The sequence below is a fragment of the Oncorhynchus keta genome, chromosome 13 (assembly GCF_023373465.1).
Source record: "Oncorhynchus keta strain PuntledgeMale-10-30-2019 chromosome 13, Oket_V2, whole genome shotgun sequence".
Taxonomy (NCBI): Eukaryota; Metazoa; Chordata; class Actinopteri; order Salmoniformes; family Salmonidae; genus Oncorhynchus; species Oncorhynchus keta.
The window spans coordinates 12,300,069-12,319,743 of NC_068433.1; the positions used below are offsets into that span (position 1 = coordinate 12,300,069).

The following is a 19,675-nucleotide window of genomic DNA, read 5'->3' on the forward strand; positions in this document are numbered from 1 at the left end:
TGTGGGACAGGGTAAGTTGAACTGTGGGACAGGGTAAGTTGAACTGAGGGACAGGGTAAGTTGAACTGAGGGACAGGGTAAGTTGAACTGAGGGACAGGGTAAGTTGAACTGAGGGACAGGGTAAGTTGAACTGAGGGACATGGTAAGTTGAACTGAGGGACAGGGTAAGTTGAACTGAGGACAGGGTAAGTTGAACTGAGGGACAGGGTAAGTTGAACTGAGGGACAGGGTAAGTTGAACTGAGGGACATGGTAAGTTGAACTGAGGGACAGGGTAAGTTGAACTGAGGGACAGGGTAAGTTGAACTGAGGGACAGGGTAAGTTGAACTGAGGGACAGGTAAGTTGAACTGAGGGACAGGGTAAGTTGAACTGAGGGACAGGGTAAGTTGAACTGAGGGACAGGGTAAGTTGAACTGAGGGACAGGGTAAGTTGAACTGTGGGACAGGGTAAGTTGAACTGAGGGACAGGGTAAGTTGAACTGAGGGACAGGGTAAGTTGAACTGAGGGACAGGGTAAGTTGAACTGTGGGACAGGGTAAGTTGAACTGAGGGACAGGGTAAGTTGAACTGAGGGACAGGGTAAGTTGAACTGCGGGACAGGGTAAGTTGAACTGAGGGACAGGGTAAGTTGAACTGAGGGACAGGGTAAGTTGAACTGAGGGACAGGGTAAGTTGAACTGAGGGACAGGGTAAGCTGAACTGAGGGACAGGGTAAGTTGAACTGAGGGACAGGGTAAGTTGAACTGTGGGACAGGGTAAGTTGAACTGAGGGACAGGGTAAGTTGAACTGAGGGACAGGGTAAGTTGAACTGTGGGACAGGGTAAGTTGAACTGAGGGACAGGGTAAGTTGAACTGAGGGACAGGGTAAGTTGAACTGAGGGACAGGGTAAGTTGAACTGAGGGACAGGGTAAGTTGAACTGAGGGACAGGGTAGGTTGAACTGAGGGACAGGGTAAGTTGAACTGAGGGACAGGGTAGGTTGAACTGAGGGACAGGGTAAGTTGAACTGAGGGACAGGGTAAGTTGAACTGAGGGACAGGGTAAGTTGAACTGAGGGACAGGGTAAGTTGAACTGTGGGACAGGGTAAGTTGAACTGAGGGACAGGGTTTGTTGAACTGAGGGACAGGGTAAGTTGAACTGAGGGACAGGGTAAGTTGAACTGAGGGACAGGGTAAGTTGAACTGTGGGACAGGGTAAGTTGAACTGAGGGACAGGGTAAGTTGAACTGAGGGACAGGGTAAGTTGAACTGCGGGACAGGGTAAGTTGAACTGAGGGACAGGGTAAGTTGAACTGAGGGACAGGGTAAGTTGAACTGAGGGACAGGGTAAGTTGAACTGAGGGACAGGGTAAGTTGAACTGAGGGACAGGGTAAGTTGAACTGAGGGACAGGGTAAGTTGAACTGTGGGACAGGGTAAGTTGAACTGAGGGACAGGGTAAGTTGAACTGAGGGACAGGGTAAGTTGAACTGAGGGACAGGGTAAGTTGAACTGTGGGACAGGGTAAGTTGAACTGAGGGACAGGGTAAGTTGAACTGAGGGACAGGGTAAGTTGAACTGAGGGACAGGGTAAGTTGAACTGAGGGACAGGGTAGGTTGAACTGAGGGACAGGGTAAGTTGAACTGAGGGACAGGGTAAGTTGAACTGAGGGACAGGGTAGGTTGAACTGAGGGACAGGGTAGGTTGAACTGAGGGACAAGGTAAGTTGAACTGAGGGACAGGGTAAGTTGAACTGAGGGACAGGGTAAGTTGAACTGAGGGACAGGGTAGGTTGAACTGAGGGACAGGGTAGGTTGAACTGAGGGACAGGGTAAGTTGAACTGAGGGACAGGGTAAGTTGAACTGAGGGACAGGGTAAGTTGAACTGAGGGACAGGGTAAGTTGAACTGTGGGACAAGGTAAGTTGAACTGAGGGACAGGGTAAGTTGAACTGAGGGACATGGTAAGTTGAACTGAGGGACAGGGTAAGTTGAACTGAGGGACAGGGTAAGTTGAACTGTGGGACAGGTAAGTTGAACTGTGGGACAGGGTAAGTTGAACTGAGGGACAGGGTAAGTTGAACTGAGGGACAGGGTAAGTTGAACTGAGGGACAGGGTAAGTTGAACTGAGGGACAGGGTAAGTTGAACTGAGGGACATGGTAAGTTGAACTGAGGGACAGGGTAAGTTGAACTGAGGGACAGGGTAAGTTGAACTGAGGGACAGGGTAAGTTGAACTGAGGGACAGGGTAAGTTGAACTGAGGGACATGGTAAGTTGAACTGAGGGACAGGGTAAGTTGAACTGAGGGACAGGGTAAGTTGAACTGAGGGACAGGGTAAGTTGAACTGAGGGACAGGGTAAGTTGAACTGAGGGACAGGGTAAGTTGAACTGAGGGACAGGGTAAGTTGAACTGAGGGACAGGGTAAGTTGAACTGAGGGACAGGGTAAGTTGAACTGTGGGACAGGGTAAGTTGAACTGAGGGACAGGGTAAGTTGAACTGAGGACAGGGTAAGTTGAACTGAGGGACAGGGTAAGTTGAACTGTGGGACAGGGTAAGTTGAACTGAGGGACAGGGTAAGTTGAACTGAGGGACAGGGTAAGTGAACTGCGGGACAGGGTAAGTTGAACTGAGGGACAGGGTAAGTTGAACTGAGGGACAGGGTAAGTTGAACTGAGGGACAGGGTAAGTTGAACTGAGGGACAGGGTAAGTTGAACTGAGGACAGGGTAAGTTGAACTGAGGGACAGGGTAAGTTGAACTGTGGGACAGGGTAAGTTGAACTGAGGGACAGGGTAAGTTGAACTGAGGGACAGGGTAAGTTGAACTGTGGGACAGGGTAAGTTGAACTGAGGGACAGGGTAAGTTGAACTGAGGGACAGGGTAAGTTGAACTGAGGGACAGGGTAAGTTGAACTGAGGGACAGGGTAAGTTGAACTGAGGGACAGGGTAGGTTGAACTGAGGGACAGGGTAAGTTGAACTGAGGGACAGGGTAGGTTGAACTGAGGGACAGGGTAAGTTGAACTGAGGGACAGGGTAAGTTGAACTGAGGGACAGGGTAAGTTGAACTGAGGGACAGGGTAAGTTGAACTGTGGGACAGGGTAAGTTGAACTGAGGGACAGGGTTTGTTGAACTGAGGGACAGGGTAAGTTGAACTGAGGACAGGGTAAGTTGAACTGAGGGACAGGGTAAGTTGAACTGTGGGACAGGGTAAGTTGAACTGAGGGACAGGGTAAGTTGAACTGAGGGACAGGGTAAGTTGAACTGGGACAGGGTAAGTTGAACTGAGGGACAGGGTAAGTTGAACTGAGGGACAGGGTAAGTTGAACTGAGGGACAGGGTAAGTTGAACTGAGGGACAGGGTAAGTTGAACTGAGGGACAGGGTAAGTTGAACTGAGGGACAGGGTAAGTTGAACTGTGGGACAGGGTAAGTTGAACTGAGGGACAGGGTAAGTTGAACTGAGGGACAGGGTAAGTTGAACTGAGGGACAGGGTAAGTTGAACTGTGGGACAGGGTAAGTTGAACTGAGGGACAGGGTCTGAACTGAGGGACAGGGTAAGTTGAACTGAGGGACAGGGTAAGTTGAACTGAGGGACAGGGTAGGTTGAACTGAGGGACAGGGTAAGTTGAACTGAGGGACAGGGTAAGTTGAACTGAGGGACAGGGTAGGTTGAACTGAGGGACAGGGTAGGTTGAACTGAGGGACAAGGTAAGTTGAACTGAGGGACAGGGTAAGTTGAACTGAGGGACAGGGTAAGTTGAACTGAGGGACAGGGTAGGTTGAACTGAGGGACAGGGTAGGTTGAACTGAGGGACAAGGTAAGTTGAACTGAGGGACAGGGTAAGTTGAACTGAGGACAGGGTAAGTTGAACTGAGGGACAGGGTAAGTTGAACTGTGGGACAAGGTAAGTTGAACTGAGGGACAGGGTAAGTTGAACTGAGGGACAGGGTAAGTTGAACTGAGGGACAGGGTAGGTTGAACTGAGGGACAAGGTAAGTTGAACTGAGGGACAGGGTAAGTTGAACTGAGGGACAGGGTAAGTTGAACTGAGGGACAGGGTAAGTTGAACTGAGGGACAGGGTAGGTTGAACTGAGGGACAGGGTAAGTTGAACTGAGGGACAGGGTAGGTTGAACTGAGGGACAGGGTAAGTTGAACTGAGGGACAGGGTAAGTTGAACTGAGGGACAGGGTAAGTTGAACTGAGGGACAGGGTAAGTTGAACTGTGGGACAGGGTAAGTTGAACTGAGGGACAGGGTTTGTTGAACTGAGGGACAGGGTAAGTTGAACTGAGGGACAGGGTAAGTTGAACTGAGGGACAGGGTAAGTTGAACTGTGGGACAGGGTAAGTTGAACTGAGGGACAGGGTAAGTTGAACTGAGGGACAGGGTAAGTTGAACTGCGGGACAGGGTAAGTTGAACTGAGGGACAGGGTAAGTTGAACTGAGGGACAGGGTAAGCTGAACTGAGGGACAGGGTAAGTTGAACTGAGGGACAGGGTAAGTTGAACTGAGGGACAGGGTAAGTTGAACTGAGGGACAGGGTAAGTTGAACTGTGGGACAGGGTAAGTTGAACTGAGGGACAGGGTAAGTTGAACTGAGGGACAGGGTAAGTTGAACTGAGGGACAGGGTAAGTTGAACTGTGGGACAGGGTAAGTTGAACTGAGGGACAGGGTAAGTTGAACTGAGGGACAGGGTAAGTTGAACTGAGGGACAGGGTAAGTTGAACTGAGGGACAGGGTAGGTTGAACTGAGGGACAGGGTAAGTTGAACTGAGGGACAGGGTAAGTTGAACTGAGGGACAGGGTAGGCTGAACTGAGGGACAGGGTAGGTTGAACTGAGGGACAAGGTAAGTTGAACTGAGGGACAGGGTAAGTTGAACTGAGGGACAGGGTAAGTTGAACTGAGGGACAGGGTAGGTTGAACTGAGGGACAGGGTAGGTTGAACTGAGGGACAAGGTAAGTTGAACTGAGGGACAGGGTAAGTTGAACTGAGGGACAGGGTAAGTTGAACTGAGGGACAGGGTAAGTTGAACTGTGGGACAAGGTAAGTTGAACTGAGGGACAGGGTAAGTTGAACTGAGGGACATGGTAAGTTGAACTGAGGGACAGGGTAAGTTGAACTGAGGGACAGGGTAAGTTGAACTGTGGGACAGGGTAAGTTGAACTGTGGGACAGGGTAAGTTGAACTGAGGGACAGGGTAAGTTGAACTGAGGGACAGGGTAAGTTGAACTGAGGGACAGGGTAAGTTGAACTGAGGGACAGGGTAAGTTGAACTGAGGGACATGGTAAGTTGAACTGAGGGACAGGGTAAGTTGAACTGAGGGACAGGGTAAGTTGAACTGAGGGACAGGGTAAGTTGAACTGAGGGACAGGGTAAGTTGAACTGAGGGACATGGTAAGTTGAACTGAGGACAGGGTAAGTTGAACTGAGGGACAGGGTAAGTTGAACTGAGGGACAGGGTAAGTTGAACTGAGGGACAGGGTAAGTTGAACTGAGGGACAGGGTAAGTTGAACTGAGGGACAGGGTAAGTTGAACTGAGGGACAGGGTAAGTTGAACTGAGGGACAGGGTAAGTTGAACTGTGGGACAGGGTAAGTTGAACTGAGGGACAGGGTAAGTTGAACTGAGGGACAGGGTAAGTTGAACTGAGGGACAGGGTAAGTTGAACTGTGGGACAGGGTAAGTTGAACTGAGGGACAGGGTAAGTTGAACTGAGGGACAGGGTAAGTTGAACTGAGGGACAGGGTAAGTTGAACTGAGGGACAGGGTAAGTTGAACTGAGGGACAGGGTAAGTTGAACTGAGGGACAGGGTAAGTTGAACTGAGGGACAGGGTAAGTTGAACTGAGGGACAGGGTAAGTTGAACTGAGGGACAGGGTAAGTTGAACTGTGGGACAGGGTAAGTTGAACTGAGGGACAGGGTAAGTTGAACTGAGGGACAGGGTAAGTTGAACTGAGGGACAGGGTAAGTTGAACTGAGGGACACTGAACTGAGGGACAGGGTAGGTTGAACTGAGGGACAAGGTAAGTTGAACTGAGGGACAGGGTAAGTTGAACTGAGGGACAGGGTAAGTTGAACTGAGGGACAGGGTAGGTTGAACTGAGGGACAGGGTAGGTTGAACTGAGGGACAGGGTAAGTTGAACTGAGGGACAGGGTAAGTTGAACTGAGGGACAGGGTAAGTTGAACTGAGGGACAGGGTAAGTTGAACTGAGGGACAAGGTAAGTTGAACTGAGGGACAGGGTAAGTTGAACTGAGGGACAGGGTAAGTTGAACTGAGGGACAGGGTAGGTTGAACTGAGGGACAAGGTAAGTTGAACTGAGGGACAGGGTAAGTTGAACTGAGGGACAGGGTAAGTTGAACTGAGGGACAGGGTAAGTTGAACTGAGGGACAGGGTAGGTTGAACTGAGGGACAGGGTAAGTTGAACTGAGGGACAGGGTAGGTTGAACTGAGGGACAGGGTAAGTTGAACTGAGGGACAGGGTAAGTTGAACTGAGGGACAGGGTAAGTTGAACTGAGGGACAGGGTAAGTTGAACTGTGGGACAGGGTAAGTTGAACTGAGGGACAGGGTTTGTTGAACTGAGGGACAGGGTAAGTTGAACTGAGGGACAGGGTAAGTTGAACTGAGGACAGGGTAAGTTGAACTGTGGGACAGGGTAAGTTGAACTGAGGGACAGGGTAAGTTGAACTGAGGGACAGGGTAAGTTGAACTGAGGGACAGGGTAAGTTGAACTGAGGGACAGGGTAAGTTGAACTGAGGGACAGGGTAAGTTGAACTGAGGGACAGGGTAAGTTGAACTGAGGGACAGGGTAAGTTGAACTGAGGGACAGGGTAAGTTGAACTGAGGGACAGGGTAAGTTGAACTGTGGGACAGGGTAAGTTGAACTGAGGGACAGGGTAAGTTGAACTGAGGGACAGGGTAAGTTGAACTGAGGACAGGGTAAGTTGAACTGTGGGACAGGGTAAGTTGAACTGAGGGACAGGGTAAGTTGAACTGAGGGACAGGGTAAGTTGAACTGAGGGACAGGGTAAGTTGAACTGAGGGACAGGGTAGGTTGAACTGAGGGACAGGGTAAGTTGAACTGAGGGACAGGGTAAGTTGAACTGAGGGACAGGGTAGGTTGAACTGAGGGACAGGGTAGGTTGAACTGAGGGACAAGGTAAGTTGAACTGAGGGACAGGGTAAGTTGAACTGAGGGACAGGGTAAGTTGAACTGAGGGACAGGGTAGGTTGAACTGAGGGACAGGGTAGGTTGAACTGAGGGACAGGGTAAGTTGAACTGAGGGACAGGGTAAGTTGAACTGAGGGACAGGGTAAGTTGAACTGAGGGACAGGGTAAGTTGAACTGTGGGACAGGGTAAGTTGAACTGAGGGACAGGGTAAGTTGAACTGAGGGACATGGTAAGTTGAACTGAGGGACAGGGTAAGTTGAACTGAGGGACAGGGTAAGTTGAACTGTGGGACAGGGTAAGTTGAACTGTGGGACAGGGTAAGTTGAACTGAGGGACAGGGTAAGTTGAACTGAGGGACAGGGTAAGTTGAACTGAGGGACAGGGTAAGTTGAACTGAGGGACAGGGTAAGTTGAACTGAGGGACAGGGTAAGTTGAACTGAGGGACAGGGTAAGTTGAACTGAGGGACAGGGTAAGTTGAACTGAGGGACAGGGTAAGTTGAACTGAGGGACAGGGTAAGTTGAACTGAGGGACATGGTAAGTTGAACTGAGGGACAGGGTAAGTTGAACTGAGGGACAGGGTAAGTTGAACTGAGGGACAGGGTAAGTTGAACTGAGGGACAGGGTAAGTTGAACTGAGGGACAGGGTAAGTTGAACTGAGGGACAGGGTAAGCTGAACTGAGGGACAGGGTAAGTTGAACTGAGGGACAGGGTAAGTTGAACTGTGGGACAGGGTAAGTTGAACTGAGGGACAGGGTAAGTTGAACTGAGGGACAGGGTAAGTTGAACTGAGGGACAGGGTAAGTTGAACTGTGGGACAGGGTAAGTTGAACTGAGGGACAGGGTAAGTTGAACTGAGGGACAGGGTAAGTTGAACTGAGGGACAGGGTAAGTTGAACTGAGGGACAGGGTAAGTTGAACTGAGGGACAGGGTAAGTTGAACTGAGGGACAGGGTAAGTTGAACTGAGGGACAGGGTAAGTTGAACTGAGGGACAGGGTAAGTTGAACTGAGGGACAGGGTAAGTTGAACTGTGGGACAGGGTAAGTTGAACTGAGGGACAGGGTAAGTTGAACTGAGGGACAGGGTAAGTTGAACTGTGGGACAGGGTAAGTTGAACTGAGGGACAGGGTAAGTTGAACTGAGGGACAGGGTAAGTTGAACTGAGGGACAGGGTAAGTTGAACTGAGGGACAGGGTAAGTTGAACTGAGGGACAGGGTAGGTTGAACTGAGGGACAGGGTAAGTTGAACTGAGGGACAGGGTAGGTTGAACTGAGGGACAGGGTAAGTTGAACTGAGGGACAGGGTAAGTTGAACTGAGGGACAGGGTAAGTTGAACTGAGGGACAGGGTAAGTTGAACTGTGGGACAGGGTAAGTTGAACTGAGGGACAGGGTTTGTTGAACTGAGGGACAGGGTAAGTTGAACTGAGGGACAGGGTAAGTTGAACTGAGGGACAGGGTAAGTTGAACTGTGGGACAGGGTAAGTTGAACTGAGGGACAGGGTAAGTTGAACTGAGGGACAGGGTAAGTTGAACTGCGGGACAGGGTAAGTTGAACTGAGGGACAGGGTAAGTTGAACTGAGGGACAGGGTAAGTTGAACTGAGGGACAGGGTAAGTTGAACTGAGGGACAGGGTAAGTTGAACTGAGGGACAGGGTAAGTTGAACTGAGGGACAGGGTAAGTTGAACTGTGGGACAGGGTAAGTTGAACTGAGGGACAGGGTAAGTTGAACTGAGGGACAGGGTAAGTTGAACTGAGGGACAGGGTAAGTTGAACTGTGGGACAGGGTAAGTTGAACTGAGGGACAGGGTAAGTTGAACTGAGGGACAGGGTAAGTTGAACTGAGGGACAGGGTAAGTTGAACTGAGGGACAGGGTAGGTTGAACTGAGGGACAGGGTAAGTTGAACTGAGGGACAGGGTAAGTTGAACTGAGGGACAGGGTAGGTTGAACTGAGGGACAGGGTAGGTTGAACTGAGGGACAAGGTAAGTTGAACTGAGGGACAGGGTAAGTTGAACTGAGGGACAGGGTAAGTTGAACTGAGGGACAGGGTAGTTTGAACTGAGGGACAGGGTAGGTTGAACTGAGGGACAAGGTAAGTTGAACTGGGGGACAGGGTAAGTTGAACTGAGGGACAGGGTAAGTTGAACTGAGGGACAGGGTAAGTTGAACTGTGGGACAAGGTAAGTTGAACTGAGGGACAGGGTAAGTTGAACTGAGGGACAGGGTAAGTTGAACTGAGGGACAGGGTAGGTTGAACTGAGGGACAAGGTAAGTTGAACTGAGGGACAGGGTAAGTTGAACTGAGGGACAGGGTAAGTTGAACTGAGGGACAGGGTAGGTTGAACTGAGGGACAGGGTAGGTTGAACTGAGGGACAGGGTGGCTCAACTTACCCCACTCTCCCCTTGGTATTATGTACTGCCAGTCACCCCAGACATGTAAATAAATAGGATGTTTGACTGACTCTCCCTTTTTACTCTGTAACAAATTATTCTGATCTCTTCCTCCTAATATGGTCAGAGTCTGGCCATAGCCTGACATTCTCCTCATATGGTCAGAGTCTGGCCATAGCCTGACATTCTCCTCATATGGTCAGAGTCTGGCCATAGCCTGACATTCTCCTAATATGGTCAGAGTCTGGCCATAGCCTGACATTCTCCTAATATGGTCAGAGTCTGGCCATAGCCTGACATTCTCCTAATATGGTCAGAGTCTGGCCATAGCCTGACATTCTCCTCATATGGTCAGTCTGGCCATAGCCTGAAATTCTCCTAATATGGTCAGAGTCTGGCCATAGCCTGACATTCTCCTCATATGGTCAGAGTCTGGCCATAGCCTGACATTCTCCTAATATGGTCAGAGCCTGGCCATAGCCTGACATTCTCCTAATATGGTCAGAGTCTGGCCATAGCCTGACATTCTCCTAATATGGTCAGAGTCTGGCCATAGCCTGACATTCTCCTCATATGGTCAGAGTCTGGCCATAGCCTGACATTCTCCTAATATGGTCAGAGTCTGGCCATAGCCTGACATTCTCCTAATATGGTCAGAGTATGGCCATAGCCTGACATTCTCCTCATATGGTCAGAGTCTGGCCATAGCCTGAAATTATCCTTGTATGGTCAGAGTCTGGCCATAGCCTGACATTCTCCTCATATGGTCAGAGTCTGGCCATAGCCTGACATTCTCCTCATATGGTCAGAGTCTGGCCATAGCCTGACATTCTCCTCATATGGTCAGAGTCTGGCCATAGCCTGACATTCTCCTCATATGGTCAGGGTCTGGCCATAGCCTGACATTCTCCTCATATGGTCAGAGTCTGGCCATAGCCTAACATTCTCCTCATATGGTCAGAGTCTGGCCCTAGCCTGATATTCTCCTCATATGGTCAGAGTCTGGCCATAGCCTGACATTCTCCTCATATGGTCAGAGTCTGGCCATAGCCTGACATTCTCCTAATATGGTCAGAGTCTGGCCATAGCCTGACATTCTCCTCGTATGGTCAGAGTCTGGCCATAGCCTGACATTCTCCTCGTATGGTCAGAGTCTGGCCATAGCCTGACATTCTCCTCGTATGGTCAGAGTCTGGCCATAGCCTGACATTCTCCTCGTATGGTCAGAGTCTGGCCATAGCCTGACAGTTCACTGGGCATGAAAGTTAATGTGGTCAGTATCGGTCAGTTGTGGTCACACAGGACATGACCATGATCAGGCAATAAATGGAGCAGTGATGTCTAGACTGAGTAGTGAGACATGGGGCAGGGCAAAGTGCATGCACCATCCTTATATTCTATCATTTAGCCCAAACAACTACCTCTTCCCCTACTGTATTTATTTATCATTTTTCTCCTTTGCACCCCATTATTTCTATCTCTACTTTGCACATTATTCCACTGCAACTCTACCATTCCAGTGTTTTACTTGCTATATTGTATTTACTTCGCCACCATGGCCTTTTTTACCTTTACCCCCCTTCTCACCTCATTTGCTCACATTGTATATAGATTTATTTTTCTGCTGTTTTATGGATTGTGTGTTTGTTTACTCCATGTGTAACTCTGTGTTGTTGTATGTGTCGAACTGCTTTGCTTTATCTTGGCCAGGTCGTAGTTGTAAATGAGAACTTGTTCTCAACTAGCCGACATGGTTATATAAAGGTGAAATACAATAATAATAATATTCCCACAAGAGGGCGGTCTGAGTCCAGAAATCAGTAGGCTAGTGTAATGGTTCCCAAACTTTTCTGGTTACTGTACCACCAACTGAATTATGCTCTCACCGGAGTATCCCTGAAGTTCCCCTCATGTGCATTTGGTCTCATGAGTCTTCTCAAGTACCCCTGTGGATAGGCCAAGTACCCCCAGTGGATAGACCAAGTACCCCTGTGGATAGACCAAGTACCCCCAGGGGTCCTAGTACTCCTGGGTGGGAACCACTGGGCTAGTGCACAGACACCTCAGTTATTCCAAATATAGGACATTGATGGAGCTGATGGAAATATGGTAAGAAATGTGAATGGCATTCTGGGAAATAATCTAATGTCGCCTGTATGACTATAATCTCTATCATATGATGGGACAGAAGTGACACTATTTCTAACAATTTGACAGAGCAGGACAATATGTGTTTGGTCTAGTGCAAAGGGGCAGGCAACCTTGGTCCTGGAGGGGCAGGCAACCTTGGTCCTGGAGGGGCAGGTAACGTTGGTCATGGAGGGGCAGGCAACCTTGGTCCTGGAGGGGTAGGTAACATTGGTCCTGGAGGGGCAGGTAACCTTGGTCCTGGAGGGGCAGGCAACCTTGGTCCTGGAGGGGCAGGTAACGTTGGTCCTGGAGGGGCAGGCAACCTTGGTCCTGGAGGGGTAGGCAACCTTGGTCCTGGAGGGGCAGGCAACCTTGGTCCTGGAGGGGCAGGCAACCTTGGTCCTGGAGGGGCAGGTAACGTTGGTCCTGGAGGGGCAGGCAACCTTGGTCCTGGAGGGGCAGGCAACCTTGGTCCTGGAGGGGCAGGTAACGTTGGTCCTGGAGGGGCAGGCAACCTTGGTCCTGGAGGGGCAGGCAACCTTGGTCCTGGAGGGGCAGGCAACCTTGGTCCTGGAGGTGCAGGCAACCTTGGTCCTGGAGGGGCAGGTAACGTTGGTCCTGGAGGGGCAGGTAACGTTGGTCCTGGAGGGGCAGGCAACCTTGGTCCTGGAGGGGTAGGCAACCTTGGTCCTGGAGGGGTAGGCAACCTTGGTCCTGGGGGGCAGGCAACCTTGGTCCTGGAGGTGCAGGCAACCTTGGTCCTGGAGGGGCAGGCAACCTTGGTCCTGGAGGGGCAGGCAACCTTGGTCCTGGAGGGGCAGGCAACCTTGGTCCTGGAGGGGCAGGCAACCTTGGTCCTGGAGGGGCAGGCAACCATGGTCCTGGAGGGGCAGGCAACCATGGTCCTGGAGGGGCAGGCAACCTTGGTCCTGGAGGGGCAGGCAACCTTGGTCCTGGAGGGGCAGGCAACCTTGGTCCTGGAGGGGCAGGCAACCTTGGTCCTGGAGGGGCAGGCAACCTTGGTCCTGGAGGGGCAGGCAACCATGGTCCTGGAGGGGTAGGCAACCCTGGCAACCTTGGTTGGAGGGGCAGGCACCCTTCTGGAGGGGCAGGCAACCCTGGTCCTGGAGGGGGAGGCAACCTTGGTCCTGGAGGGGGAGGCAACCTTGGTCCTGGAGGGGCAGGCAACCCTGGTCCTGGAGGGGGAGGCAACCCTGGTCCTGGAGGGGGAGGCAACCTTGGTCCTGGAGGGCCACAGCCACTTCATGTTTTGGATTGAACCTACCAGTAAGACCAGGGGTGTCGAATTTAGGCCATTGAACTGATCAATTTGCTCAGATGTGGTGCCTAGTTGGAACAAAATCCCACAGTACCTGTGGCAATCCGGGAACAGTGTTGCCTACCCTTTCAGGGAGAGCTGTGACACACTCCTCTGGAGAGGAGGCCGTTTGTTTAACGCAATATTTGCTCAGAAATTGTGCAACGGGTTTGATTGGTTCATTCAAATGTTTTTTTTTTTTTTTCCACTCGGGGGTTCAGACCTCTCGTTTGGATTTGAGAATCCAACCACTGTAATGGAAGGGGGTGGGAAAGACACAGAGGAGAGCCAACCAGTAAAAGCACAGCCCCCTTCATTATTGTGCTGATAACATCAAAGAGCCATCCCAGACTCTGAAGTCAAGAGGACTTAGAGTGTTAGGTGTTAGCCAGACTAAGTGCCACTGACCCCGGCCTATAAGAATATCACAATTGACGAGGGTTCGAGTATAAATAACTGCCCTTCAGATTCGCACTCCTCACACTTTTCCTGTCTTCTCACCCTAGCCATTCAATAAAACCACAATAAATACTCATTTAATACACACAACAAACGTTTAGATGTTTAAAATTGTTGCTGGAGTGGAATTAGTGGAATGGTATCAAATGCATTAAACATGTGGTAGATGCCATTCCACTCTCTCCGTTCTACAGATTATTATGAGCCATTTTCCCCTCAGCAGTCTCCTGTGGTGTACTGAAGTTTCGCGAGGCCCCACTACAAGGTCTGTAAAAATATTTGTAGGATATTTTATATTACCATGGGGCAGAGAGTTAAATGTGCAGTTTTATAGCTAATCTCATGCTATTTTACACATTTTGCCATGAGGGTGCGAGAAAATGTATTTGTTTTACTGCTCAAGGATCTTGAAAGACGGGACAATCTAAACCTTTTTTTCCCACAAATATATATAAAAAAGACAAAAATATGTAACATACAGCCTTTGGAACCTATTCAGACCCCTTGACTTTTCCCACATTTTTTTTAGGTTGCAACCTTATTCTAAAATGGATTAAATTGTTTGTTTCTTGGCGCAGTGGTTAAGGGCGCTGTACTGCAGCACCAGCTGTGCCACCAGAGACTCTGGGTTCGCGCCCAGGCTCTGTCGTAACCGGCTGCGACCGGGAGGTCCGTGGGGCGAAGCACAATTGGCCTAGCGTTGTCCGGGCTCGCGCACCGGCGACTCCTGTGGCGGGCCGGGCGCAGTGCACACTAACCAAGGTTGTCAGGTGCACGGTGTTTCCTCTGACACATTGGTGCGGCTGGCTTCCGGGTTGGATGCGCGCTGTGTTAAGAAGCAGTGCGGCTTGCTTGGGTTGTGTATCGGAGGACACATGACTTTCAACCTTCGTCTCTCCCGAGTCCGTACGGGAGTTGTAGCAATGAGACAAGATAGTAGCTACTAACAATTGGATACTACAAAATTGGGGAGAAAAAGGGGTAAAAATTAAACAACAAAAAAACATTTGTTTGTTTCTTTCCTCATCAACCGACACACAATATCCCATAATGACAAAGCAGAAACAGGTTTTTGGACATTTTTGCTATGTTATTTGACAAAATGTACTAAAATATCACATTTACTTAAGTATTCAGACCCTTTTCTCAGTACTTTGTTGAAGCACCTTCGGCAGCGATTACAGTCTCAAGTCTTCTTGGGTATGACGCTACAAGCTTGGAACACCTTTGGGGAGTTTCTCCCATTCCTTTCTGCAGATACTCTCAAGCTCTGTCAGGTTGAATGGGGAGCGTTGCTGCACAGCTTTTTTCCGGTCTCTCCAGAGATGTTCAATCGGGTTCAAGTCCGGTCTCTGGCTGGGCCACTTAAGGACAGTCAGAGACGTGTCCCGAAGCCACTCCTGCATTGTCTTGGCTGTGTGATTAGGGTCGTTGTCCTGTTGGAAGGTGAAACTTCGCCCCAGTCTGAGGTCCTGAGCACTCTGGAGCAGGTTTTCTTTAAGGATCTCTTTGTACTCTGCTCCGTTCATCTTTTCCTCGATCCTGACTAGTCTGACTAGTCTCCCAGTCCCTGCCGCTAAGAAACATCAACCATGCTGCCACCACCATGCTTCACCGTAGGGATGGTGCCAGGTTTCCTCCAGACGTGATGCTTGGCGTTGAGGCCAAAGAGTTCAATCTTGGTTTCATCAGACCAGAGAATCTTGTTTCTCATGGTCTGAGAGTCTTTAAGTGCCTTTTGGCAAACTTCAAGTGGGCTGTCATGTGCCTTTTACTGAGGAGTGGCATCGGTCTGGCCACTCTACCATAAAGGCCTGATTGGTGAAGTGCTGCAGAGATGGTTGTCTTTCTTGAAGGTTCTCCCATCTCCACAGAGGAACTCTGGAGCTCTGTCAGAGTGACCATCGGGTTCTTGGTCACCTTCCTGACCAAGGCCCTTCTCCCCTAATTGCACAGTTTTGCAGGGCGGCCAGCTCTAGGAAGAGCCTTGGTGGTTCCAAACTTCTTCCATTCAAGAATGATGGAGGCCACTCTGTTCTTAGAACCTTCAATGTTGCAGCAATGTTTTGGTACCCTTCCCCAGATTGATTCCTTGACACAATCCTGTCTCGGAGCTCTACGGACAGTTCTTTTGACCTCATGCCTTGTTTTTGCTCTGACATGCACTGTCAACTGTGGGACCTTGCATAGCCAGGTTTGTGCCTTTCCAAATCATGTCCAATCAATAGAATGTACCACAGTTTGACTCCAATGAAGTTGTAGAAACATCTCAATGATGATCAATAGAAACAGGATACACCTGAGCTCAATTTCGAGTCTCATAGCAAAGGGTCTAAATACATATGTAAATAAAGTATTTCTGTTTTTATTTTTAATAAAAGTGCAACAGCTTCTAAAAATAATGGGTTTCTTTGGCATTATGGGTTTTTGTGTGTAGCTCGGTGAGGGGGAAAACAAAAATATTTGATCCATTTTAGAATAAGGCTGTAACGTGACAAGATGTGGACAAAGGGGAAGTGGTCTAAATGCTTTCCGAATGCACTATAGGCTACAGCAGGGTTGATTTTATTTATACGTTTTGTGATCTGAAAAAATATTGTAATGCGCCGCTTGCCTGCTACTCAGATTACTGTGCTCTACTCTGATTTTTTTTATGGGGGGGACGACGACATTAAACACCAAAACACCAGCAAATCAGCTCCAAGTTATTTAAATTAGGGAAATACTATGTTCCAAAGTATTCCCACACATAAGAGATATGTGATCATATAGAAGGCAGTAAGGTCTGGAATTATTGTTTTAGGTCAATATTATATCCGTTTGGGCTTCATGAGGCCAATTTGCAGCCTACAAATGATTTGTAATTATGTTCCGAACCCTGACCATACACTCAAGAAAAATAGGCCCGCGGCTGAATTTTGTTGATGATCCCTGGGTTACAGTCGTTGATAAATGTTGGCCTCTTCACAGTGAGGGTCCGTGACATTGACTGTAAAGGGTCCGTGGTCACAACTAGGGGGAGGCGTTGTACTCCACCGTTTTCAAAATCAGGAAGCGCTCGATAGAAAAAGTATCGCACTCAAAGCGAAGTGTAGGCAGGCACAGATAATAGAAGGGACGCGTTCCTCTGCCCAGGCGTTGCTGACGTATGCCAAACCTTACAACGTCTGGAAAGGTATTTTGACTTTAACTAACCACATCATATGTTATAGCCATCTGCTCGACGATGACACAGTCGATGATGTTGCACGCAACCATTGGTTAATTCATGTAACTTCTGCGCAGGGGAACGCGACCCGGAGTATCGACGTCCTTGATAACTCGTGAACTCCGTGCCAAGAACAATTCCTGGATTCGGAAACTGACCAGGAAAAGTAAAAAGAAGATTTGCAGTTAATTTTTATTCTGTTATTTTGTTTTATCGTTTCAGAGGAGACAAGTATCAATTTGAAACGTTTGAGACTGAGGTTTAAAGTCCCGACCGAAAGAGACAGTCTTCCCTCTCCTCTGCACGCGTCGTTTGCCATGGCTTTGACAACCTGTACCAGATTTACCGACGAGTTTAATCTCTACGAAGAGCTGGGAAAGTAAGTATTTTCAATGTTTTTGTTATTTCTCTCCAATACATATCTGCATTGGATTATGTTTAGCTACTGGTGCTCTAAACGGGTGGTTATTCTTGATTACCTGTTACCTGTGTGTGGTGCACAGAAACCGTACCCGTTGTATTCAAACCGTACGTTTGGTCTTCAAAATGTATATTTCCTAACTTTTCTTTCCAAAACCGTCGTTGCGTTTGTTTCGATATCTTTACTGAATGTTTACGTAGTATTTCAATCGCTCTTGACATTTTCGTCTAACAAGTCACCGCCCTTTTAGTGGAACAACAACTGTATTGGGGCGGTAATTTCCTAGTGGTGAGCGGTCGTAAATGGTAGTGTATAAATGTATGGAGAAATCACTTGTTTTCCCAGCTGTGATGTCATTCCTTGCTCACAGCAAAATGAAATTGACATAAATGTGATTTATTGATCCACTGATTGCTATTGCCAAGCGGCCAGCGCACATGCCCATTTCGACATGGTTTTATTGGGTCTATTTATAACCATAAACAAAATAATATATGCCATAGTTTTAGCAACAATGTAAACGCATCGATATGAGTGATGGGTTTTAAAGCATGGCAGAGCGAAACGTTACCGCGTTAAATGTTTTTAAAAGCAGCGCTAACCCTGGGTGACTGAGAAGAATCCCTTGACATTACTGACTGTTGCCTGCCCTACTTTACCAGGCAAAGCACGGGCGGCTTTGCGGGGTTGGGGACAATTAGGTCACTTGCACTAACGCGGTCTTCAGTGCTTTTTCCAGCGTGAGGTTGCATCTTCTAGCCTAGGCCTACTCTCCACAGTGGTCCACCGAGCATGGGCCTCTCACAGCCATCTCCATCTGAGTTTGACTACTAAAACTTGAATTATTGTGTACACCATTGACGCAAATAAACGAAATATAGATGCATATATTCAGTATATCCCTATTTCTTTGGAGTTGTATGCATCAGGTCAAATACATGGTTCGTTGGACAAAGCCTATGGGGGAAAATAAAAGGCATTTTAGGATAAACGCTGAAAATAAGGTCTGTGGCAAACACAGGCTAAGGAGATTTTATACATTTTGTTCAATAATAATCTTCAAATAATTGTATTGGTCACATGCACATGGTTAACAGATGTTATTGCAACGCAGCAATATCTAACATGTAATCTAACAATTCTACAACTACACAACAACTATCTAATACACACACATCTAAAGGGATGGAATATGAATATATAGATGAGCAATGACAGAGCGGCATAGGCAAGATGGTATAAAATACAGTATATACATATGAGATGAATAATGCACCATATGTAAACATTATTAAAGTGACTAGTGATCCATGTATTAAAGTGGCCAATGATTTCAAGTCTGTGTGTAGGCAGTGATGTGCTAGGGATGGCTGTTTAACAGTCTGATGGCCTTGCGATAGAAGCTGTTTTTCAGCTTTAGGTCCCAGCTTTGATGCACCTGTACTGACCTCGCCTTCTGGATGGTAGCGGGGTGAACAGGCAGTGGCTCGGTGGTTGTTGTCCTTGATGATCTTCATGGCCTTCCTGTAACATCGGGTGGTGTAGGTGTCCTGGAGGGCAGGTAGTTTGCCCCCGGTGATTCGTTGTGCAGACTGCACCACCCTCTGGAGAGCTTTGCGGTTGTGGCTGGTGCAGTAGCCATACCAGGCGGTCATACAGCCCGACAGGATGCTCTCAATTGTGCATCTGTAAAAGTTTGAGGGTTTTAGGTGACAAGGCACATTTCTTCAGCCTCCTGAGGTTGAAGAGGTGCTGTTGCGCCTTCTTCACCACACTGTTTGTGTGGATGGACCATTTCAGTTTGTCTGTGATGTGTACACTGGGGAACTTAACTTTCCACCTTCTCCACTGCTGTCCCGTCAATGTGGATAGGGGGGTGTTCCCTCTGCTGTTTCCTGAAGTCCTCGATCGTCTCCTTTTGTTGACGTTGAGTGAGAGGTTGTTTTCCTGACACCACACTGAGTGCCCTCACCTCCTCCCTGTAGGCTGTTTTGTTGTTGGTAATCAAGCCTACTACTGTTGTTGTCTGCAAACTTGATGATTTGAGTTGGAGGCGTGCATGGCCATGCAGTAATGGGTGAACAGGGAGTACAGGAGGGGTCTACGCACGCACCCTTGTGGGGCCCCAGTGTTGAGGATCAGTGAAGTGGAGCTGTTTCCTACCTTCACCACCTGGGGGTGGCCCGTCAGTAAGTCCAGGACCCAATTTCACAGGGCGGGGTTGAGACCCAGGGTCTCGAGCTTAATGATGAGCTTGGAGGGTACTATGGTGTAGAATGCTGGGCTATAGTCCATGAACAGCATTCGTACATAGGTATTCCTCTTGTCCAGATGGATAGGGCAGTGTGATGGCGATTGCCTCGTCTGTGGACCCATTGGGGCGGTAGGTACATTTGAAGTGGGTCTAGGGTGACCGTTAAGGTGGAGGTGATATGATCCTTGACTAGCCTCTCAAAGCACTTCATGGTGACATAAGTGAGTGTTATGGGGCGATAGTCATTTAGTTCAGTTACCTTTGCTTTCTTGGGTAATGACACTTTTTGTGAATGTTGAAGAATTGATGTAAT

At 48.7% G+C, this 19,675-nt stretch overlaps 1 protein-coding gene across 1 annotated transcript in view; it reads left to right on the forward strand.

The window, feature by feature from the left end:
- Nucleotides 1-16,736: 16,736 nt before the first annotated feature.
- Nucleotides 16,737-19,675, forward strand: part of LOC118392692 (calcium/calmodulin-dependent protein kinase type II delta 1 chain-like) — a 113,709-nt gene continuing 110,770 nt past the window's right edge. Inside the window, exon 1 of the mRNA XM_052459373.1 lies at nucleotides 16,737-17,066. Within this exon, the coding sequence (XP_052315333.1) occupies nucleotides 17,005-17,066 (62 nt within the window). The 5' untranslated portion in view covers nucleotides 16,737-17,004. The remainder of the gene's footprint in view (nucleotides 17,067-19,675) is intronic.